The sequence below is a fragment of the Pleurodeles waltl genome, chromosome 5 (assembly GCF_031143425.1).
Source record: "Pleurodeles waltl isolate 20211129_DDA chromosome 5, aPleWal1.hap1.20221129, whole genome shotgun sequence".
NCBI lineage: Eukaryota > Metazoa > Chordata > Amphibia > Caudata > Salamandridae > Pleurodeles > Pleurodeles waltl.
Window position 1 is genome coordinate 996,330,204 of NC_090444.1, and position 24,622 is coordinate 996,354,825.

At 44.9% G+C, this 24,622-nt stretch overlaps 1 protein-coding gene across 3 annotated transcripts in view; it reads right to left on the bottom strand.

Moving 5' to 3' along the window:
• Positions 1-24,622, bottom strand: part of MED23 (mediator complex subunit 23) — a 409,061-nt gene that overhangs the window by 78,697 nt on the left and 305,742 nt on the right. For all 3 annotated transcript variants that reach the window (XM_069235159.1, XM_069235158.1, XM_069235157.1), the window contains 3 exons: positions 16,117-16,353; positions 7,062-7,227; positions 6,333-6,405 (listed from right to left, as the gene is read on the bottom strand). In XM_069235159.1, the coding sequence (XP_069091260.1) occupies positions 6,333-6,405; positions 7,062-7,227; positions 16,117-16,353 (476 nt within the window). The remainder of the gene's footprint in view (positions 1-6,332; positions 6,406-7,061; positions 7,228-16,116; positions 16,354-24,622) is intronic.

Here is a 24,622-nt window from a genome sequence, read left to right on the forward strand (position 1 = left end):
TAGGTATGAGGCGGAGGATCCGTAGATAATCAGGGCAAGTGAGTTCCACAAATTCTTGTGAGAGGAAGGACAAACAAGCCCCCCATGTTTCATCAAATTGGGGCAATCTCTGTATGACCGTGGCCGTCAGCTTCTTCATGCCTATTAAGTCCCAGAATCTATATAGCCAATATAGGTGTGTTAGTATGGTGTCAGTGCCCAAACATGTTACTAAACCTGCTTAGCAGCACATAAGGTCAATGTGACTGCTCGTCCCCATAGCAATTTCAAGGGGTAGTTTAAGACATATGGCAGGCCTAGGAGGATATAGCTCGGAAACCTAAGGATCATTATGTTATACATTTTGTCAATGGCATCTAAAAACTTCAGACCAGTAGTGGTGGAGTTTCGGACATCTCCAAAGGAGATGTGTCTGAGTTCCCTCCTGAGAACATCCCTCTTCCATTTGGCATCATGCACCAGAGTTAAAAAGCAATAGTGTACCCCCTTAAGAAGTGTCTCTTTACCCAAGGCTCTTCGTACCGACGAGTTAGCCCGTTTGACGATTTCGGACCACTTCCTAGGTGTGAAGGAACTCTTGCCACTCCCTCTCCCAATGCCGCTGTGCTGAGGATGCAAGTGGCGCTTGTATAGTGTTAAGAAACGTGTAGATGTCCAAGAGTATGTGAGTGTCAGAAGCTCTAGTCAGTAGCCATTTCTCAAATGGGAATAGGGGACAGCTTGCGTACTGCAGAGTGGAAGGCTGAGTGACTCATGGCATAAGGCCAAATGCTGCCATCGCGTGGTATCAGGGATACCATATTGTTGTTGGATCTGAGCGAAGGTCAAAAGACCGGATTCATCAAACAAGTCACCAATCCTTGTACAATTGGCCTGCTGCCACAACACAACTGATATGCGGGGAAAGACTGGATTACCTATGATCGGAGTGAGGGGGGAGATTTGGGTGGAAATATTTCTGCTCGTATTTACCTTGTCCCAGACTCCCATTGTGGCTCTTAAAATTGGGGCGGTATAAACTCCTGGTGGTCTATGGTGCTTAGGTAGCCACTGTATCTTCCAGATTTGTAAGACTGCGATGGCCTGGTCAATGAAGCACCAGTGTTCTTCTGTTAGAGGTCTGGTCTACTCTACTAAGTACCTCAGTTGAGTGGCCTGTAAAAAGGGTGCAAGGTAAGGGATATCCACGCCACCCATCCCTGGAGGCAAGTAAGTCGGCTTCCTGGCTATGAGTGCTTTTTCCCTTCCCAAATGTAGTATTCCATGTGGCGTTGTAGTTCAGTCAGCACATGGAGAGGGGGGTAGAGGCATCTGCCCGAGCGACCTGAAAGGGGAAAGATATTTGTCCATGCACCCGGACCACCGCCTTAGGACCACTATAACTGCACTGTACCTGCCTGATGAACCGCTCACCCAGACCTACCCCCTGCAGCACTGCAAACAAGTAGGGCCTATGCCCCCGGTCGAATGCCTTTTCGGTGGCAACTGATAACCGTAGTGCTGGTGTCCGGGAGCGTTGAGTCTTATCCAGCAGGTGACATATGCGTTTTGTATTAACACTGCTAGTGTGCTCGGGGATAAACCCCGCTTGATCTGGATCTATAATGCCTTGCATATAGGGGGCCAATAGATTCACAAGGATTGATGTAAATAACTTGGTATCCATATTTAGTAACAAATTCGGTTAATAAGAGGAGCAGTATAGTGGGTCCTTACCTGATTTGGGCAAAACTGTGATAGTGGTGAGTTTCATGGACTCTGTAAGAGAGTCTGTGGTGCTAAAGGAGTTATATAGGTGAGTTAGCATAGGGGCCAATTGGCTAGCAAATAGTTAGTAAAATTCAAAGGTATAACCATCATGCCCAGAGCCTTACTGGATTGTAAATGGGAGATTGCAGATAGCACTTCATCCTGGTTTAAACACAAAGCACCTGATGTGGGTAAATGCTTTAACGAGGTGTGTGCTAAATATGGCAGAAAGTCTCCTTCCGTTAAGGGGTCAGCAGAGTAGAGCTGGGCATAAAATTGCTCGAAGGAGTGGGCAATTTGTTCATCCTGACCCAGGCGCTCACCCTGGGGTCCCTCCAGTGCTGCTATCTGTTGTGGGACTGCTTGGGGCCCCAAACGTTGTGCTAGGAGTCACCCAGCTTTAGAGCTCCCCACATAAAACTTTTGTTTGGTGTAGATAAGAACGTATTCTGCTCTGTCCATGTCTAGCTCCCAAAGTAGTTTGCAAGCAATATTTAATTGTTGGTGTATCTTGTGAGACCCTGTCTATTTGTGGTCCATTTCTAGATCTTTCACCTTTCCCTCAAGCAAGGTTCTTTTATTCCTCTGTTAAGGCAGGTCACCAGGGTAATCAGGTGGCCGTAAAGGACCGATTTCAGTGTGTTTCAAAGTGTTGCAATGGGTGTATCCAGGAGGTCATTGTGTCCCAAAAACTTAGCAATGGCGTCCGATAATTCTGTGATATGTGCTCCGCTAGTTAAGAGTCGATGATTAAGGCGCCAGCAGCATTGTTGAGGGGCTAGGTCTGGGAGATGTATGGTGGTGTGGAGCGGAGCAAGGTCTGAGAGTGCTGCAGTTCCTATATCTACATGAGTGGTGGATTGCAAGAGAGTGCGGTGTAGCTAGATAGAGAGCTATTCACACGTACGTCAGAAGGGCCGCCGAAAAGAAGGTGCAGTCCCTCTCTATGGGGTGGCGACTGCGCCAGACATCTGTGAGCCCATAGTTATTCAATTGTTCCAAACACTGCATGGAAAACAGCCCTGTCTGTCCCACCCGCTGTGCAGATCTGTCCAGTCCTGTATAGGGCACTACATTTAAGTCCCCTCCAATTAGTACATCCTTACCTGTAGTGAAAATCACCCTACCCAAGACTTCTAAAATAAAAGGCTCCTAGTGTTCTATGGGTGCACAGAGGGTAGCAAGTGTAAAGTTATGTTGTCATAGTTTGATGCGAAGATGCCGGAACCTGCTGGGGCTATCAGTATGTGTCTGAACCACTTTGCCTTGGAAGTGGGAGGCCAAGACAATAGCTACTCCAGCATTTTTTTTTCCTGTGCCAGAGAAAAAGTATTGTCGGTCAAACCACTTGGATCTTAGACTCTCTACCAGTCTGCATGTATGAGGTGAGTTTCCGGTACCAGACACATATCACATTTGGATTCTCGGAGCATAGACAAAAATGCTAAACGTTTTGCGGGCGGGTTAAGCCCACTAATATTATAACAGATAATGTGTATCATAGAGGAAACAGTGTGGAAGTGTGTGCCTGTGAGGCAGACCATAGATTGTCTGGAAAGTACCAACTAGGATAGGTAGGAAAAGGGGAGAAGAGAGGTAGCATAGATTGCCAAAAATAAACAGAGAGAATACAACCAATGCGGTCTTTTCCCAGCACCACGTCACACAAACAAACTGGTGTCCATGTTGGGCATCGCAATCATAGCAGGGGTCTCCTCCATAAGGTGAGAAGCTCCGCCGTCAGTATACATCCTTCTTCAACTATGGAGATGGGTCAGGTGAGCTGTCTTTCCGTGGAAAATGGAGAGCGGAAGGCTATCCCAACGTTAGGGCCTTCTGTGCCATCACTCCAGCTCTCCATTTCAGTTGGCCCGACCATTTTCAACTTTTTCTTCCTAGAAGAGTGTTTGAAGGGTGTCAACGAGCGAGAGGCGTTCAGCTTAGGCAAAGGGGATGCATCTTCGTTCCGTCAGCTTGTGATGGGTAGTATTGTCTGTGCCTCCTCCAAGGTGCGTACGTTGCATGTCCCATTGTCCTAGACAAATGTGAGGGTAACAGGTTGACCCCAGCGGTAGCGCACAACCTTCTTTTTTAGATATTCGGTTGCAATTGGTGGCGATGTTGCACAGTGATGGATGAAAGATCTTCATATAACCAGACCTTGTTGCTTTCAAAGTCTATATGGTTGTGGTCCCTCACTGCTGCCATAATGGTTTCTTTTTGTCTGTAGTAGTGGAGGCAAGTTAAGATATCTTGGGGTTGCCCAAGGGATGCATCAGGTCTCCGGCCCTATGGGTTCTGTCCAGTACGATGTTTAGGGTACCACATGATGGAAACGTTTGCAGACATAGTTCTCCAGGTTCCCTCCAGCTGCTTGCAGCGAGACTCCCTGGATTCTTATGTTGGTCCTCCTGGATCTATTTTCAAGATCCCGCACCTGGTATTGTAGTTTTGCATTTTTGTCTTTCAAGTCCAGTATTTCACAGCAAAAGGCATCCAGTTCTTCTCCCTGAGTGTCGCTAGTTTGTTCAAGGCCGGACACCCGATCTCCCAGTTCATTCATTTCTTTAGTGAGGGTCCTGATGTCCGCTGTAATGTCTTGCTTAAGTGTTGTGCTATCCACACGTAGAGCTCCAAAGAGAGTCTCCAGGAAGGCATGTGTGACGGGCTTGGCACCGTCAGTCCCTCCTGTGGTGGGGCCATCTGTTGCTGGGGGCGCACCAGGAGGGTGGCTTCCTCATGTTGGTCCACTTTTTTCCCCAGTGGCTTAGTAAGCAGATCCGTAATGGAGGTGTCTTTCTTATGGGTGCGTGGGCCCACAATGATCCTCCCCAGAGTAGGCCTGTACTGACCCCCGAGGTTCCGCAAAACTTATTCCGCCAACCACCAATTGATGTTCCCAACTCTAGTGTTCTATGGGTAGTGAAAATTTCCAGCTGCTCCACAAGTGTTCACCCAGCCGCCTGGCAGGTCATGCAAGAAGGCCTAATATGCCCATTTCTTTGGTCACAGCTATGCCGGAGTGCGCAGCTCACAGGCAGGTAGCACTCACCTTCAGGTCATTCACTGCTGCCCGATTCATCCCCGGGGTCTCACCACCCACCAATTGTGGGGGCCACAGTGAAGCTTCTGCCAGGTAGAAGTGCGTAATACAAATGAGCCTAATCAGCATACCGGGCCATCCAGGCGCCGCAAAATCTTATGGTTGCATCGGTTCCCCGTGGCGCTTAGGGGTGACCCCCCACCAAATGTGGCACCATTGTTCGGCAGTGCTGGTCCCACTTTATGCTCCGCTGATGTCCCCCAGTGTGGACCGTCACATCGCTGCATGTTATTTACCGCTGCATGGGCCCTTCGCAGTGGTTTTTCCACCAAAATAGCCTTGTCCTCCGGGATCAATCGTGTCCCTTATTTGGAGTCAGAGGCTCTGTGGAAGGACACTGGATCTTACTTAAATAGGGGTCTCCGGCATCGAGGGTTCCAGTCCACGGTATCCCACGTAGCAAGTAGGCCTGTCCACGGCTATCTACAGGCGGCTGCCATTTTGAATTCAGGCAAGCCACGGAGTGCGACGTGCGAGCCTCGAAGATGGGGCTCAAGGCTTGTGGCTCAGACGTATTAATGTGGCCCCACCTTCCAGCAGTGATCTGAAGGCCTCTCCTCCTGTCACCAGCAAAGGGGAGGCCCAATCTTTGCCACAGTTACCAGGCCGATGGCAGAGCTCGGAGGTTTCGCTACCGTCTGGGCGCCATCTTGGACAGCCCTCTCCCCAACCGTCTCACTGTTTGACCATCAATGATGGACATCTCTTACCAGGTAAAGCTTAGTATGATTTTCCACTTTTTTCTACTATGTATATATAATTGACTAATCAAATTAATGAATCAGACTATATTTAGCCACTTAGTTTGAATAACCTGTTGTAAATTTAAAAAAAAATCTCAACTGACAAAGTGTTCTGATTAAAACAAATCATAATCACTGTACGGGTTCATTTTTTTAAATTACGACTGTGACTCAATAGATCCATCAACTTTTTTCTAATTATTCAGACAAATAGACATAAGTCACCTCTTCAACAGCAGGATATCCGGCTGAGTATATTGCTTAGTATTCACAGAGAATTAATCTGAGAAATTCATCATAGAAACCTAAGTGCAGATGTGTGTTTGGCCGGCCTCAGACGGCTGGCCAAACACACATGCACACTTAGGTGCACTCTCCCCTCCTCCCCCTCCCGTGGCCCAGCCCCGCCCCTCCCTGCACTGCTGGCTGTGCCAGAAGCAGAAAAATAAAACAAAAGAAAACTGTTGTTTTATTTTCCTGCTTCTGGCACAGCCAGTGGGGCGAAGCACCTTCGCCATAGCGAAGGAGCCGTCCCTGAGCAATTCTACATAATAATGGCTATTGTCAGTAGTTCAATCTAGTGTTAACATTTTGAAAACAGTATCACAAGAAGGGCGTGTGTGTGTGTGTGTGTATTAAAAGAAGAGCAGAAGGAAAGATGCGGTTTTCAAACGCAACGCAGCACTTTTTCACTTTAAGATGTTGGATCTTAGAACAAAAGATTATACTCAACTCACTGGCAAAGCTGTGATGATCAAACCGATTGCATTCATCCATGCTGTAATGTTCTCTCTTGGAACTAACGGCTGGCTGCAGAAAACAAGAAAAGCATTGCATTGTATTTATTTTTTTCTGTTTGTGATTGTTTTATTGACATTTCTATGAAAAGCACACACAGAAGAGGCAATAAACAAGAGCAACACTGTCAATAAAAAGAAGAGAAAGAAAATGCATAAGATGCATTAACACTCGCAAACAGGGGCATCGGTCCATTTGAACTTTTTGTTCTGAAATCTCATTAGACATGAAATTGACTGTTATAATGCACAAAGCTTTAATACTGAGCCTATAGCAATAGACTTCCTCAAATATACATGTGTACTGTGGCCAGTCTACCCTTCCCATTATTCCATACCTGTCTAACCATGATCGTTGACCTAAGATGCCAGGTCCGAGTACCTGCAGCTGTGACGTTTTTTTCCACAAAGCTATATTGAGCTTACTGTCCACGTTCTCCTGCAATTTTTGTTTGTAATAGGTCTGTAACCAGACTCTTTGATAGCCAATATTGCTGCAGGACTTCCAAATTTTGTAACTGTTTAGCTCATTAGTATCACTGAATGAAAATCACCACCCACTGGCTCTGCTTTTGTCTTGGTGCCAACTTGAGGTACATATATTATCAGTGCTGTTTTTTTCAACGAAGTGTTGTAAAAACACAGCTATAAAATCCAATAATACATTACCTCTTGAGCACCACATTCAGGAGGGCATTACCAACGTCCTTTCCAGGAACAGCCAAGGCCATGAGTTCAACACAGGTGACATGGAGTGCATGAGCTGCTGGGTTCGGAAACTCATTGAACCTCCAATCACAGTTTGGAAATGGACCAGGTGACTTGCCAGCCATTGGTAATGTTGTGATTAAAGAAAGTAATCTCTCTCATGTGGCATAACACAAAGTTAAGAATAAGCCAGTTTTTCCATATATAAAATTACATCAAAAAAGGCGTAAAGAAAAGCCTGAAGATGAAAATGTTACTTACCTGCAGTAACTATCTTTCTGGTGAATAGTTTCTATATATATCTACATATTCCCCTCCTGTAAAACACCGCCAAGAGTCAGGCTAGATCTGGAAACTTCAACACATCACCAGTAGGGGGTGCTGGCTTCGGATAACACAGGAAGTGATGTCAGATGACGTCCCCAAAGCAATAAAGCACCAGCCCCGGTGCAACAACATCAGTTTCCATTTATTGTCAGCCTTTGAGGCGAGTGAACAGATTGACAGAGTAGTGAAGTACCAATAAAACTTAACTGGGATCTTATTAACTTTCCCTATAACACATCCATCTGACGGGGAGGTGGGTGGATCAGTTAGGAATCTGGAGGTAGATGAGCATCCACCAGAAATATTGTTACAACAGGCATGTAACTTTTTCTTCCAATCGATATTTTTACCTGTAGATTCCTTAACCGTAAAACAGATTAAAGAGCAATACCCAGCTTTTGGAGGAGGATTGATGGATGGTTAAACAAGGAAGTCCTGTAGAATAGGTGTCGCAAACATACCATTCCTACACACTTTAGAATACAGACAGTAGTGCTCAGAAAAAGTGTGCATGGACGCCCAGGGTGCTGCCTTGCAGATGTCTGTGATGGGAACTCACCTGGCAGGAGCAGAAGTTGTGAAGCTGGCCCTGGTTGAATGAGCCACAAGTTGATCTTTTTAGCTAGAGCGTAGTAGGTCTTGGTTAATATGATAATACATCCAGAGAGGGTCTCCTTCTATATCGCACTCCCTATCGTATCGCTGCAGTAACCGGAAATGAGCTGCTCATCTAGTCATAGGTTAGTGGTTTGGTCAAGATTGTAATTGACCACTCGCCTAGGATCCAGTCGATGCAAACGCTCCCTCTCCTCAGCAGGATGGGGCAGAGAAAGAAAAGGTTGGGAGGGTGCTGGATTAGATTAGATGGAAGATATTCACCACTTTGGAATCCTTGGTTCGCAACACCAATTCCTCAGGATAAAATGAGGTAAAAGGAGAATGGGAACTGAGAGCTTGTAACACGTTGAAGGTCTAGCTGAGGTGACAACCACCAAAAACCAAGTTCTGAACGTCAACATACTTAAGGGACAACTACCTAGGGGCTCAAAAAGAGTCCCCATAAGAAAAGTCAAGACTAAATTAAAGTCCCACTGGGGCACAACAAATGGGGATGGAGGATAAATATTAATCAATCCCTCCAAATAGCGTGTGACAATGAGGGGACTTGAAAAGGGATGACACACAGAAGAACGTACACCAGGCAGCCTTTGACACTGCCTAATGCCAGGGCCCCTGAAATTATGTGATTATTCGGCAGATGCACTTTTGGCATAGTTACAGATTCTCTGCATTTGACAAGCTATCCATCTGCTGCATAATCTGCAGATTTTAACATGCAAAATTGTTTGTAGCACTTATTAAAAGTGTAGCAACACCAGAACCCGCATAGTGGAAAGCCCTTAGGAAGGGTTGACTGGTCACCTTTAAACAATGTAATGCTGTATTCGTATGTTAAATGTTAGCAATTGGGTGAAATCTTTGCACAGGCAGTGTTACCATTTATAAAAATGACAAAATGAAGTGATACTATCATAAAATGTGCTGCACAGTGCTGCATATTTAGCCTATTATTGCTGCATAATTAAGTCAACCCCACCACATAATTTGGTCCTCCCCTGATGGATAATTCCAGTGGCCCTGCCTATCGCACTACTCCTCTGAGCAAGAGAAAGTGCATGTTGCAGATATGAGACAGCTTGACCTGCTAGGGATCCACACTGCTTTCACACCGTGCAGCAAAGTTGCTCCATCTGCCCAAGTAAGCAGACTTGGTGGAAGGGTGATGTGCTGATAAAATAATGTCAACTATGTCTGGAGGCAGTCGAAAGGAGCACAGGTATCCCTACTCAATCTCCAAGCATGTAGGTGGAGGCCTCTGAGATTTGGGTGGAGAAACCCCTTAACCCCTCCCTGACTGGGAGAGAAGATCTGACCTGAATTATATACACAGCTGGGGGAACACAGAGAAGAACAGGAGGTCTTGCATATCATACCCTCCTTGGCCAATCTGGGGCAATGAGAATGACTTGGGCCAGGCCTTGGTAAATCTTGCTCAGAACCTGAAAAATCAACAGTATGGGAGGAAACACGTAATGCATCTGAAAGTTCCATCTCAACCTCCCAGGCTCCCTCAACATATGTTGAAGGGCACAGAAGGGCCAACACTGAGGCAGCAGAGGTTTCCTGGGCAGATCCACTGCCCTTCCTCTGGCTCTGCTTCTGTACTGCTTAACCAGTGCGTTTTACTGTTGCAGAGATTGCGGCTGGAATGGCTGGCACTACCAAAAGGAAAACCCATTTTGGAAACCTCAAAAGCAATGAAACTGCTGGTAATCACTCTCAAAAGGTTCCTGTGTTGTGAACGCTTGAATTTCACTTACTCTTCTCAGAGATGTAATGGCGATGAGAAAGGCAACTTTCCAGGTTAGGAATTGTATTCCGCAAGAGTGCATGGGTTCGAAAGGTGGGCCCATGAGTCTTGTTAGGACCACGTTTAGGTTCCATGAAGGAACAGGTGGTGTTCTTGGTGGTATAATTCTTTTAAGACCTTCTATGAATGCTTTGATGACTGGTATCCTATACAAGGAAGTTGAATAGGTAGTCTGCAGGTATGCAGATATTGCTGCAAGGTGTATTTTAATAGAAGAGAAGGCTAGCTTTGCTTTTTGTAAATGGAGCAAGTAATTTACTATATGTTTTGGAGTTGCGTCTAGTGGTTGTATCTGATTATGATGGCAGTAACAAACAAATCTTTTCCACTTACTTGCGTAGCAGTGTCTAGTGGATGGCCTTCTGGCCTGCTTTATGACCTCCATACACTCTTGGCTAAGTTGTAAGTGTCCGAATTCTAGGATTTCAGGAGCCAGATTGCTAGATTCAGCGATGCTGGATCTGGGTGTCTGATCTGTTGGTTGTGTTGCGTTAACAGATCTGGTTTGTTCGGCAGTTTGATGTGGGGTACTACAGAAAGATCTAGCAGTGTTGTGTACCAGGGTTGTCTTGCCCACGTTGGTGCTATTAAAATGAGTTTGAGTTTGTTTTGACTCAATTTGTTCACTAGATAAGGGAGGAGAGGGAGAGGAGGAAAAGCGTAAGCAAATATTCCTGACCAGTTCATCCATAGGGCATTGCCTTGGGATTGCTTGTGTGGGTATCTGGACGTGAAGTTTTGGCATTTTGCTTTCTCTTTTGTTGCAAATAAGTCTATTTGAGGTGTTCCCCAGAGTGTGAAGTAGGTGTTCAGAATTTGTGGGTGGATTTCCCATTCGTGGACTTGTTGGTGATCTCGAGAGAGATTGTCTGCCAGTTGATTCTGGATCCCTGGAATAAACTGTGCTATGAGGCGAATTTGATGGTGGATTGCCCACTTCCATATGTTTTGAGCTAATAAGCTTAACTGCGTTGAATGTGTTCCTCCTTGTTTGTTTAGATAATACATCGTTGTCATGTTGTCTGTTTTGACAAGGATGTATTTGTGGGTTATGATTGGTTGGAAAGCTTTTAGTGCTTGAAAAACTGCTAATAATTCTAGATGATTTATATGCAGTTTTGTTTGATGTATGTTCCATTGTCCTCTTATGTTGTGTTGATTGAGATGTGCTCCCCACCCTGTCATGGAAGCATCTGTTGTTATTACGTACTGTGGCACTGGGTCTTGGAAAGGCCGCCCTTTGTTTAAATTTATACTGTTCCACCATAGAAGCGAGAGGTAAGTTTGGCGGTCTATTAACACCAGATCTAGAAGGTGACCCTGTGCTTGAGACCACTGTGAGGCTAGGCACTGTTGTAAGGGCCTCATGTGCAGTCTTGCTTTTGGGACAATGGCTATGCATGAGGACATCATGCCTAGGAGCTGTAGTATTGTTCTTGCTTGTATTGTTTGATTTGGAGACATGTGTTGAATGACTCTGTTGAAATTGTGAATTCTTTGTGGAGTTGGCGTTGCTACTCCTTTTGTCGTGTCTATTATGGCTCCTAGATATTGCTGTACTTTGCTTGGCTGAATGTTGGATTTTGCAAAGTTGACGGTGAACCTTAGTTTGTAGAGGGTTTGTATGACTTGATTTGTGTGGTTTGAGCATTGTGTGAGCGAACTGGTTTTGATTAGCCAGTCGTCTAGATACGGGAATACATGTATTTGCTGCCTTCTGATGTGTGCAGCGACTACTGCTAGGCATTTTGTGAATACCCTTGGAGCGGTTGTTAAACCGAAAGGCAATACTTTGAATTGGTAATGTATTCCTTTGAATACAAACCTTAGATATTTTCTGTGTGATTGATGTATTGGTATATGGAAATATGCGTCTTTGAGGTCTAGGGTTGTCATGTAGTTGTGTTTTTTGAGCAATGGTAACACTTCTTGTAGTGTGACCATGTGAAAGTGGTCTGAGTTGATGAATGTGTTTACTACTCTGAGGTCCAGAATTGGTCTCAGTGTTTTGTCCTTTTTTGGTATCAAGAAGTACAGTGAATAAACTCCTGTGTTTATTTGTGTGCTTGGTACTAATTCTATTGCATTTTTTTGCAGTAGTGCTTGAACTTCTATCTCTACAAGCTGTGAATGGTGTTTTGATAAATTTTGTGATTTTGGTGGTATGTCTGGAGGGAATTGCAGGAATTCTATGCAATAACCATGTTGGATAATTGCTAGGACCCATGTGTCTGTAGTTATTTCCTCCCATGCTTCGTAATATTGACCTATCCTTCCCCCCACTGGTGTTGTGTGGGGGGGGTGAGTGACGTGTGAGTCACTGCTTGTTGGTAGTGGTTTTGGGGCTTTGAAATCTTCCTCTATTCCTAGGGAATTGCCCTCCTCTATACTGGCCCCGAAAGCCTCCCCTGTACTGTCCCTGGTAGGTGGACGGTGCGGACTGTGAGGTAGTGGCTTGTGTGGCCTGACCCCGAAACCCTCCTCTAAAAGGTGTTTTGCGGAAGGTGGTATAAGATCCTCTGCTCTGCGGGGAGTAGAGTGCGCCCATGGCCTTGGCAGTGTCAGTGTCCTTTTTGAGCTTTTCTATGGCTGTGTCGACCTCCGGACCGAACAGCATTTTTTCGTTTATTGGCATGTTAAGTACTGCCTGCTGAATTTCTGGCTTGAATCCAGACGTTCTGAGCCATGCGTGCCTACGGATGGTAACCGACGTATTAATGGTCCTTGCGGCTGTGTCTGCTGCATCCATAGAGGAGCGTATTTGATTGTTGGAAATGTTTTGACCCTCTTCAACAACCTGTTTTGCTCTTTTTTGTAGATCTTTTGGGAGATGTTCAATGAGATGCTGCATCTCATCCCAGTGGGCTCTGTCGTATCGCGCTAGCAGCGCTTGTGAGTTTGCGATGCGCCACTGATTTTCTGCCTGGACAGCGACCCTCTTCCCGGCTGCATCGAACTTTCTGCTTTCTTTATCTGGGGGAGGTGCATCCCCAGAAGTGTGTGAATTTGCCCATTTTCTGGCAGCCCCTACCACCACAGAATCTGGTGGCAGCTGAGAGGTGATGAATACAGGGTCCGTAGGAGGCGCCTTATACTTTTTGTCCACTCTAGGCGTTACTGCCCTGCTTTTGACTGGCTCCTTGAAGATCTCCTTTGCATGGCGAAGCATGCCTGGGAGCATAGGCAGGCTTTGGTAGGAGCTGTGGATGGAGGAGAGGGTGTTAAATAAAAAGTCATCCTCTACTTGTTCAGAGTGTAGTTCCACATTATGGAACTGAGCTGCTCTAGCCACCACTTGTGAATAGGCTGTGCTGTCCTCAGGTGGTGATGGCCTAGTTGGGTATGTGTCTGGGCTGTTATCAGACACTGGTGCATCGTACAAGTCCCACGCGTCTTGATCTTCGTGGCTCATGGCGGTGTGAGCTGGCGAATGTGACGGGGTGTAAGTTGGCGAAGCCGGAGTTACAGGTGGAGGCGAGGGAGGAGGTGTTACCGTCTTTGCTGTTTGTTGCTGAGGAGCCTCTCGTGCTACAAACTGAAGTGTTCTCTTTCTTTTGACAGGTGGAAGGGTACTGATCTTCCCTGTCCCCTGCTGAATAAAGATACGCTTTTGCGTGTGATCCACTTCAGTGGATTGCAGTTCCTGTTCGAATCTGTGTCTTTTCATTTGTGAAGACATAGAAAGTTCTTCAGTATAGGAGCCTGAAACTGGGTCTGTTGGTGCTTTTTTCGGCTCAGAAAACCCTGTTCCTCTTCTGTCTCGAACTGTCGATGCTCCTTTGGCGTGGACGCCATCTGCAGTCTTCTCGCTCGACGGTCGCGCAGAGTTTTTCGGGACCGGAACGCCCGACAGGCCTCACAGGATTCTTCGCTGTGCTCGGGTGACAGGCACAGGTTACAGACCGAGTGTTGGTCCGTATAAGGATATTTGTTGTGGCATTCAGGGCAGAATCGAAACGGGGTCCGTTCCATCGGCGTTGTTCTCCACGCGGTCGGGCCGACTAGGCCCCGACGGTGTGCCGAAATCTACCCCGAAGGGCACCGAAGCGCTTCGATGTTCAATGCGTTGTCGTATGTGTTTATCTCGAACCGGATCGCAACGATACCGTCGAAAATCTTCCGTTTTCAGCTATCTTTCCGTTCCGAAACTCGGAGCGACAGGAACACGTCCGAACCCGATGGCGGAAAGAAAACAATCGAAGATGGAGTCGACGCCCATGCGCAATGAGCACAGAAGGAGGAGTCACTCGGTCCAATGACTCGAAAACACTTCTTCGAAGAAAAACAACTTGTAACACTCCGACCCAACACCAGATGGCGAGCTATGCAGACCATGTGTATCTACAGCGACAGATGCCATCGAACATATACTTTAGGAACATGATTTGGTCTTACAAGATTCTCCCACAGTGTGTTGTGACAGGGTGCCATCTTGTGTACTGGAAGGGACGTAAGTTAGAAAACAGATAATTAAATATAAGCATAACTCAATGGAATATGACATCATTAAACTGGCATCAATGCAAGATGTGGCATATAGTATGCCAGTTAGTAAATAAGTACAATATTATCAACTGGGTAGTAATTTGAAACATGCATTATGTTGTCAAGGTGGATCTTGGCCAAAAAACATCAGGTAGCATTAAATCAAGGAACCAGGTTATAACACAACTTTTTTTCTCAGTAGCTGAACAAAGTTCAGCAGTAAGACGATGACCCCACAAATACGGCTGCTTTCTAATGGAAATTGATAAAAGGAGAGACGCCAACAATACTTTAAAGTGGCTGGACCACACAGATGAGTCATTTGTGCAGATACCGTTTAGTTTTCATATATGACAGATAATTTTAAAGACAAAATTATGGGTCTTTTTAAGAGCTATGCTGTTTAGAAGACTACTACCATCCTTCGATACAAAGCTTGCTTTCTTTTGAACTCTGTCTTGGAAATGTTTAAGTTACTGTTCTAGTCTGCTCTTTTTTTTCAAGGGGTTAGTGATTTTCTCCTTCCCTTTCTCTGGGGGATCTGGGTTCAGGGAGGGGTGCAGGTCCATGTCTGACTAACTTTCATATTAAACACTAGCAAATCCTCCATCAAAAGTAAAACTATCCGTATTCATGTATTTTCAACACCAATGGGCCAAATTATTTTTCAGATGACCCACATGTGCAGTGCATTTACTAACTGCACCCCAATCATGCCAGCAAGATTACAAATTTTCTCTAGCAGGAAAGACACTTGTATTGCACTTCAACCTGTTCTTCACCTGGAGGGAATCTGTTTGAAGCACTCATCTGTTTGCCCCTGCACAGAAAATGAAGCATAAATTTGAGCTTCATCATCTACCAGAGGCTGAGACGATTAATTTATTCCAGTACTGCTGCTCTACATACAACAGACATTTGGTAATCTTTATGTGAAAAAACTGCCACATTAAATATTTCTGAATTTAAATGAATGGATGACTGTATTTGTATAGCGCAAACAGCTATTCAGAAATTGAGCATCCTGGTACTGCCACAAGAAGCAACAGGGAAGAGAGAAAAAGACATGAGAGAGGGTTTTATTGGCTGAAGAAATAGGTTTTTAGGGATTTGCGGACAGCAGATTCAGTATCTATGCTTCTGAGCTGAAGAGGGAGGCGGTTTCAGATGTTGGCAGTATATACTAGGAAAGAAGTCCCACCACATCTAGTTTTCTTGAAGCAGGGGATTCAAGTATGAGGTGGCCCTTACTGGAACATAGATGTCTGGTGGGCTGGTATCTGATGATTCTTTTGTTCGGATAGCTGGGGCCGACATTGTGCAAGGCCCGGTGTGCTAAAGTGAGTGCTTTAAAGGGGATCCTTTTGCTGATTGGGAGTCAGTGCAGTTTGGCGAGGAAGGGTAAAGTGGGGGTGCCTTTGACCTCACAAATTAAATCTTGGGCCTCATGTTATAGAAGCAAATATCTTCTACAAAAGGTGATATGTTGTACAGTTCTTTCTTCCTGAATGTCTTGTTGCTGATGTCATTTCTTCCACTGTAGACATATTTATAATTGTGGCCACCTCCTCTCAAAAGTGAAGTCTTTTGGATATGGTACATCTTGCAGATGAACAGGGCTTTGGTTTCCTATTAAGCCACCCTTTGGTAGAATTGGACAGGATTATGAATGGGACTATGGACAGGAGAGTGTCTTTAGTATTAAACTTACTTGTGACCCCCAGTTTATAGACACACTAGCAACAGTTCACTGCAATCATTCGTAAAGGATATTGTCAACCAGTCGACCAATCAATTTGCAGTAATAGGTGTCATCTGGGATCCATGGATTGTCTTCTCTTACATTCATTGCACACTTGAGATAATTGTCACTCAAACACCAGCCCAGAGGTCGGTTATCTTTTAAGGAGCCAATTATAGCATGGACAAGCTTCCGTTTCAGGTTTGTACGTTCTCGGAGATGCAGCTCGTAGTAATGCAGAGTATTGTATAAATATGTAACTGGCCGGTCTGGAAACATGAAAGAAAACAAAAGGATTCATATTCAAAACATCTGAGGCCAAATCTGTCAGCTGACATTTTAAACAGTGAAAGAAGTAGCAGTGTCAGAAAGATACTAGGATAAAATATGTGACAAAGACAAAAGTATGTTACTCACCATAGTACCTTTGTACTCTTAGTCGCTGCACCACAACCTCCCTTTTGACAAGAGACTTCCTCCTCAGGTGAGATAGGAAATGAAGCTCAGTAGTACTAATAACTATGGAGCCGAAAAATATTCAAGGCCCAGCTAAATCGTGCAGCTCAGCGTCAACTCCATTGTGTCCTGGAAGTGATGGAGCAGAGCAGAATAGAAGTTCTACCCCTCCATGCTCACATCAATTGATTGTCTCTTTTCATGCCCTCAGAAACAGAGTGTGAACAACTGGTAGTACCAGTGTGCAGCTACCTAACTTGGGATCTTTTTAGATGTTAAAAAGAGGCCACTACATGGGGAGGAGGGAGGGCAAGGAAGAATCTGCAGTTAGATAAAGTATCCACCAGAAGAGGAAGCTATTTAACTTCAGTAATACTGTTTCTGATGGACACTCTACCTAACTGCAGATTTCTCACCCTGAATGGGTCTGTCTAGCACCAGAAGTAATGTCAGGGTAACACTATAACCACCGCTTCTGTGCATAGTTATCAGTTTCTCACTAATATTTGTCTGCACCGTCAGACACTGAGTTCTTAGAAATCAGTTTACACCAGTGTGCAGAGCTCCAAGTTAGAACCTTTCTAGTATGACCAGTCCATTCCACCGAATGGGGAGGAGGGCGGTTTGATTAGGAATCAGCGGTTAGAGTATCCACCAAGAAGAGAGTTACCGAAGGCAAGCAACTTGTTGATGGATACTTCTAGCAGCCCGTTCCTCCCTTTGTAGAGCACTACATCCCCATGTGGTAGGTCTGTTAAACGGCGCAGACCCAAAAGTCCTGCAGGACCAAACAGGCAAAGCGCCCCTCCTGCCTCCAGTGCATGGTGAGGACGCAAGTTATAGTTACCTTAGAGCATGAGTTACAGTTACTTGAAATAACTAATTATAACAGCTGAATCTCTATGGGGCTTTAAATCCAAAACCCTTGGTTCGGTCACCAATTGCCTCTGAGGGTTTACGTTTTGTTTGGTGTCATCTCAAGGCATCTTTTAGTGCCCTTTTCCTATGGGCATTTTGAACACATTTCTCGAGCTCTGGTTCCTTTTGTTGACCCTTTGATCTATTTTCTGCATCGATCAGAGATATCGGCTGATAACATAAGGGATTATCTTTAGCCCCCTTCTTAAACACCGGCACGATAATGGCGGAGGACCAAGAAGACCGGGGGCCCTACCTCCCTGCTGCATTTAGAACCATCGTCAAAAAAAGGATCCCACACTTCAACATCCTCCAAAATCAAATCAGGGATAATCCCATGAGGCCCAGCAGCCGTTTTTCGTGACAGAGCCGAGATTCCCTGGCTAACTTCCTCTCAAAGCATACCAAAATCCTCGTTACCTGTCTTAGCTTCGACATTATAAATCCCTTCCAAGTGCACTATCCACTGCTGCTCGCTGATGTGGTGACACAGAACTGGCCTGTTTGCTCAAGCAAAGCAGGGCTGATTTATAACAAGCCAGAACAAAAAGCTATCCTTAGAGATGAAAGTTTGGGCTAACTCATCCCAGGGCTGCTCCTTTAAAATGACCTTGCAGTGTGTGAGTGTCAGCTTATATACCTTGTGACAAGTCATCACACACTTCCTATCCCTAGGCACCTGCTTTTGCACTTCCTGCAAATTCCGAAGGGCTCTCGAGCAATGACTATCAAACCACTTGGATTCATACGACCTGGGGTCCACCCTCACCTTCCTTGAGATTGGAGATATCAGCAATCACCAATAAAATAGGCCTACTGCCCCGGCTAAAGTAAGTTTTACACCCTTCCAGGAAGAAACAACTTACCACTTCCCACATTTCTAGTATTCAAATCACATGATATTGTCTCACAAAAACATCCCAATTATAATTGCTAAACTTTGTGGCCAAACCTGCAATTTTCCAAGGTAATAACAAGAGATCATCAAGGTTTGCTAATCTGGGTATCAGTAGGGGCAATTAATGGAGGGAGAGTAGTGAGAGACAAAGGTGAAACAGACGGGATGAGTCAATCACAGGAATCAAAACCACACAAAGGAACAAATCTATCTGAAGTTCTCAGAGCTGGGGAAACAGAGTGAACAACAGAGCCCCTGCTCCAACAATCCTGCCCCAGCTGTGCCTGTTCCTGTAAGGTTGGGCAAACTGCTTCCAGTTTGAAAAGAAAACCAAGGGGAAGGGCTTGGATACTTGTGGGTCTGCTAGAACTAAATTAACTTAAGGTGGTCAAGACATGGCCATCGTTAGTCTATTAAAATTTGCCACCACAAAGTCCTAAGGCCATTTCAGTCCACCCTCCTTACCATAATAATACAGCCATATGGAAAATGTCACATACCCAGTGTACATCTGTTCGGGACATGTAGTGCTGCAGATTCACATGCTTTGCATACGTCTGCCATCTAGTGTTGGGCTCGGAGTGTTACAAGTTGTTTTTCTTCGAAGAAGCTTTTTCGAGTCACAAGATCGAGTGACCACGCCTCTCGGTGATAGTGCGCATGGGCATCAAGTCATTTGTTAGATTGTTTTCCCGCAAGAGGGTGAAGTAAGGAGTGAAGAAATGTATATGTACATATATATAGTAAAAAAAATAAAAAAGAGATGTCCATGCAATGTATATACGTATTTACATAAGAAAGTACCACAACGGCTACAGGCTTCCAGGGAGAAGGGAAGGTGCATGTGAATCTGCAGCACTACAAGCCACGAACAGATGTACACTGGGTAAGTTATATTTTCTGTTCCATGGCATGTGTAGCTGTAGATACACATGTTTTGCATAGACTGAAAAGCTGTCCCCTCCTAAAATAAGCAGTGGCTAGCCTGTAGGATTTGGAGTAGTTTGAAATAGTGTTTTAAGCACTGCTTGACCAACATTTGCTTGTTGGCAAGATAGCTCATCCACACAGTAGTGTTTAGTGAATGTGTGTGGTGTGGACCATGTGACTGCTTAGCATATGTCTGCTATCGGTACATTTCCTAAGAATGCCATTGAAGCTCCTTTCTTTCTAGTAGAATGTGCTTTAAGAGTTACTAATAGTTGCCTTTTAGCTTTAAGATAGCAAGTTTGAAAACACTTTACTATCCATCTGGCCAATCCTTGAAATGGGATTACCCGTATGAGGCTGTTGAAAAGCCACAAAAAGTGGTTTAGATTTTCTAAAATCTTTTGTTCTGTCTGTATAATACATGAGGGCTCTTTTGAGATCAAGAGTGTGGAGAGCTCTTTCAGCAACTCAATTTGGCTGTGGAAAGAAGACTGCCAATTCCACTGACTGATTGATGTGAAATGATGAAACCACTTTAGGTAGAAAATGTGGATTTGTCCTAAGTACTATTTTGTGTTTGTGAATTTGGAAGAAAGGTCTTCTAAAATGAATGCTTGAATTTCACTAACTCTCCTTAAGGAAGTAATTGGTACCAGGAAAGCAACTTTCCATGAGAGAAACTGAAGAGCACAAGAATGCATGGGTTCAAATGGTAGACTCATAAGCCTTGTGAGCACAATGTTAAGATTCCAGGCTGGTGGAGGGCTATGTGGAATAACTCTTTTAAGGCCTTCCATAAAAGCTTTTATGACAGGAATTCTAAACAGAGAAGTATCTGTTTTGGAGGTAGGCTGATATTGCTGTTAAATGAATTTTAATAGATCAATATGCACGATTTGCATTTTGTAAGTAAAGCAAATAACATACAATATCCTGTACTGATGCTTTAAGTGGATCAATGCTTTTGGGTTGACAGTAATATACAAAACGTTTCCATTTTGCTGCATAGCGCTGCCTGGTTGTAGGTTTACGTGCTTCGTTTAGAATGTCCATACATTCTGATGGAAGCTGTAGATATCCAAACTCTAGGACCTCAGGAGCCAAATCGCCAGGTTGAACATACTGGGATTGGGATGCCTGATTTGACCTTTGTTTTGAGTCAATAGGTCCAGTCTCTTTGGGAGCTTGTGAGGTGGTAGTACAGATAGATCCAATAGGGTTGTGTACCGGTGTTGACGTGCCCACGTGGGAGCTATGAGTATCATAGTGAGGGAAGTGTGAAGGCTCTTGTTGACCAGAAACAGAATTAGTGGGAGAGGTGGAAAAGCGTAAGCAAATATCCCTGACCAATTGATCCATAGAGCATTGCCCTTGGATTGAAGGTGTGGGTACCTGGATGCGACGTTTGGGCATTTACGTTTTCGCTTGTTGCGAAAAGGTCTATGTTTGGTGTTCCCCACATGTTAAAGTACTGTTGAATTACTTGTGGGTGAAACGTCCATTCATGTATTTGTTGCTGCGTCCTGCTTAAGAGGTCCGCTAGTTGGTTGTGTATCCCTGGGATACACTCTGCTAATAGGTGAATGCAACTGTGAATTGCCCACTTCCAAACTGTCTGCGCTAGAAGGGACAATTTCGATGAGTGTGTCCACCGTTTCTGCAGATAATACATTGTTGTCATGTTGTCTGTCCTTATTAACACTGTCTTGTGTGTAATCGTTGGCTGGAATGCTTTGAGTGCTATGAACACTGCCAGCAATTCCAAGTGGTTTATGTGGTAAGTCTGCTGGATTGAGTCCCATTCTCCCTGTATAGTAAGATTGTTGACATGGGGTCCCCTACCTGTCATTGATTCATCTGTAGCACAGGGTCCTGAAATGGCTGCCCTTTTGATAAGTTGGTGTGATTCCACCATTGAAGAGTTGTAAGTTTGGCGGTCCAACAACACTACATTGAAAGTTGACCCTGTGCCTGAGACCATTGTTGTGAAAGACACTGTCGTAGGTGTCTCATGTTTAGACGTGCATTGGGCACTATTGATATGCACAATGCTATAATTCCCAATAGTTTCATAATAAACCTTACTGTGTAAGTTTGACTGTATTGTAGCTGAGATATGAGACTGTGGAACGCTTGAATTCTTTGTGGGTTTGGGTAAGCTAATGCTGACTGATTGCTCAGAATTGCTCCCAGAAACGGTTGTATTTGCGCTGGCTGAAGGTGAGACTTCTGATAATTGATTGTGAACCCTAGACTGTGTAGGGTATCGATTGTGTATTGTGTGTGTTGCTGACAGGTTTGAATGGTGCTGGCTTTTATGAGCCAGTCGTCCAGATAGACAAAGACATGTATATATTGTCTTCTGAGGTATGCTGCAACCACTTCTAGGCATTTGGTAAATACCTTTGGTGCTGTTGTTATTCCAAAGGATAGTACTTTGAATTGGTAGTGCTTGCCTGCCATCACAAACCTTAAGTATTTGCAGTGTACTGGATGTATGGGAATATGGAAGTAAGCATATTTTAGATCTAATGCTGTCATGTAGTCTTGTTTTTGTAGTAAAGGAATGACATCCCGAAGAGTGACCGTGTGGAAGTGCTCTGAGAGAATGTATTGATTGAGGGGTCTGAGATCGAGGATTGGTCTGAGAGTGCCATCCTTTTTTTGGTATGAGGAAGTATAGATAATACACTCATGTCCCTTGCTGAATTATATGTACTACCTGTATTGCAACTTTGAGAAGTCATTGTACCTCTTGTTTTAACAGAACAAGGTGTTCTAGAGAAAGCCTGTGTGAGCAAGGGGGAATATTTGGTGGAGTGGAGATGACTTCTAGGCAATAACCATTGTGGATAATTAACAGTACCCATTGATCTGATGTAATGTTGTACAATTGATGGTAGAAATGTTGCAGTCTTCCTCCCACAGGAGATGTGTGCTGTGTGGGGATGCTGAAAAAGTCACTACTTTGATGAGGTGGAAGGTACCTCTTGTGGCAGTGGATTTCCCCCTACCTCTAAAGCTGTGTCCTCTATAGGAACCTTTGAAAGATCCTTTAGACTAAGACTGTTGTCCCTGCTTTTGTTGGGACATAGAGGCCTCTGATGTTTGGGGTTTAAAACACCCTCTGAAGTGGGGCCTGCAAAAAGTACCCCGAACAGGTATTGCGTAAAGGGCACCCATGGCCTTAGCTGTGTCTGAGTCCTTTTTTAAATTTTTGGATGGTGGTATCTAACTCTGGTCCAAATAACTGCTGTTTGTTAAACAGCATATTAAGGACCACTTGCTGTATTTCAGGTTTGAATCCTGAGGATCGCAACCAAGCATGCCTCCCGATTATTACGCTAGTTTTTATACTCCTAGCTGCGGTGTCTATTGCATCCAGGGTGGATCTAATCTGGTTGTTGGAGATAGCCTGTCCTCCTGCAACTACCTGCTGTGCCCTTTTTTGGTGATCGGGTGAGAGATATTGCAGGAACTCGTGCATCTTGTCCCAATGGGCCCTTTCGTACCTGGCTAACAGACCTAGGAGTTGGTAATTCTCTATTGATTTGCGGCTTGAGTGGCCACTCTTTTGCCTGCTGCATCAAATTTCCTGCCTTCCTTATTGGGGAAGGAGCATCCCCTGTGGACTGACTATTTGCCCTCTTTCTCGTTGGACTCACACAACTGAATCAGGTGATAATTATTGAGTGATGATGAGTGGATCTGATGGTGCAGCTTTATTTTTTTTTATCCATTCTTGGTGTCAGTACCCTAGCCTTTACTGGCTCTTTAAAAATGTCATCAGCATATTTAGCCTGCCTGGAATCATTGGTAGGCATTGGTACTCTGTGTGTGTAGATAGGAGCATGTTAAATAAAAAAATAATCCTCTGTAGGATCGGAGTGCAGCTGCACATTGTGGTATCAGGATGCTTTAAGCAATAGCCTGACTATAGACCGTGGGGTCTTCAGGTGGAGATGGCCTAGTGGGATATAGATCAGGGTCATTAGATGGGATAGGGTCTGGGTCATACAAATGCCATGGGTCTACACTATAAGTATTGTCACCCATGCAATCAACATGTGAGGAGGCGGGAGATTGTATAGAAAACTGTGTAGGTGAAGGTGGCTGAGTATCAGGTGGTGGAGAAGTGGGAAGCAAAAGAGAATGCGGTGGTGAAGGATGATGTGCTGCCTTTTGTTTCTCCTTGTGTTTGAAGATTTTGGCAGGTGAAGGCCCAGGTTCCAAACTCTCTTTGAAAAATAGTTTCCTTTTGGTTAAAGAAGGAGGAGAGGCAATAATGTTTCCAGAATCCTTATGGATTTGGATCTTCCGTTGTTTATGGTCCATGACTTCAAGTATAGGTCTAATGTCTGTTGTTTCTTCTAAAGATGGAGCATATTTCTTTCCCACAGTTTTGAGCTCCGAAAGCTTGGTGACCGGCTGCTTCAATCGGGCTGAAAATGTAGACTCTGAAGCAGATGGAAGTTTTTTTGGCTCCAAAGAGGAACTTGGGTGCTTCGGCTCCGAGGTGGTAGACTAATACTTCGGTTCCGAAGTGGAAGCCTCCACTTTTCTACTCGATCCCGAAACAGGCATGGCAGTCTGTTTGGTCGAATGCATTTTGGTCTTCTTCAACGCCAAACCAGAGGGCCGGTCATCGAGATGTAACTTTTGGGTCCGACCATGGCCGGCAAGAAGTGGTGGACCCAAGACCAATTGTGATGACTTTTTAGAATGTTTTTGTTGATGGGAAGGGGCTGGCGTACTCACGTACCGCGCTGCAGGAATCACTTAGATGTCTCCATCGGAGTCACAGTCGGAATCAGAGTCTGCAATGGAAACTGCAGTCTGCGCTTGTTCCTCCTTTGTTCGGCAACTTCAATACCATCTCCAGCCGACGCGATCTCCGATCCCGCAGTCTTCTTGGAGCGGAAGGATCGGCACGCCTAACAGGTTTCCTCCTTGTGATCTGGAAAGAGACAGAGGTTGCACACCGAGTGTTGGTTGGTGTAGGGGAACGTAGCGTGGCTCCGAGGGCAGAATCGAAACAGAGTCCGATCCATGAGCCTGTGACACAGTAGGCCCGAGAAGGGTGCAGGCGTTTAATTGATCCAGACAATACAATCGGATCGAGTGTAGTTAGAAAAACGTGTTCGAAAACGATACCGACGTTTAAAGGAAAGATTGAGAAGTTCAGATGGTACCGAATCAAGATCTACCGGAGCGAGAGGGAACACGTCCGAACCAGACAGCGGAAAGATAACAATCCAACAAAGGACTGGATGTCCATGCGCACTATCACTGAGAGGAGTAGTCAGTCGATCTCATGACTCGAAAAAGCTACTTAG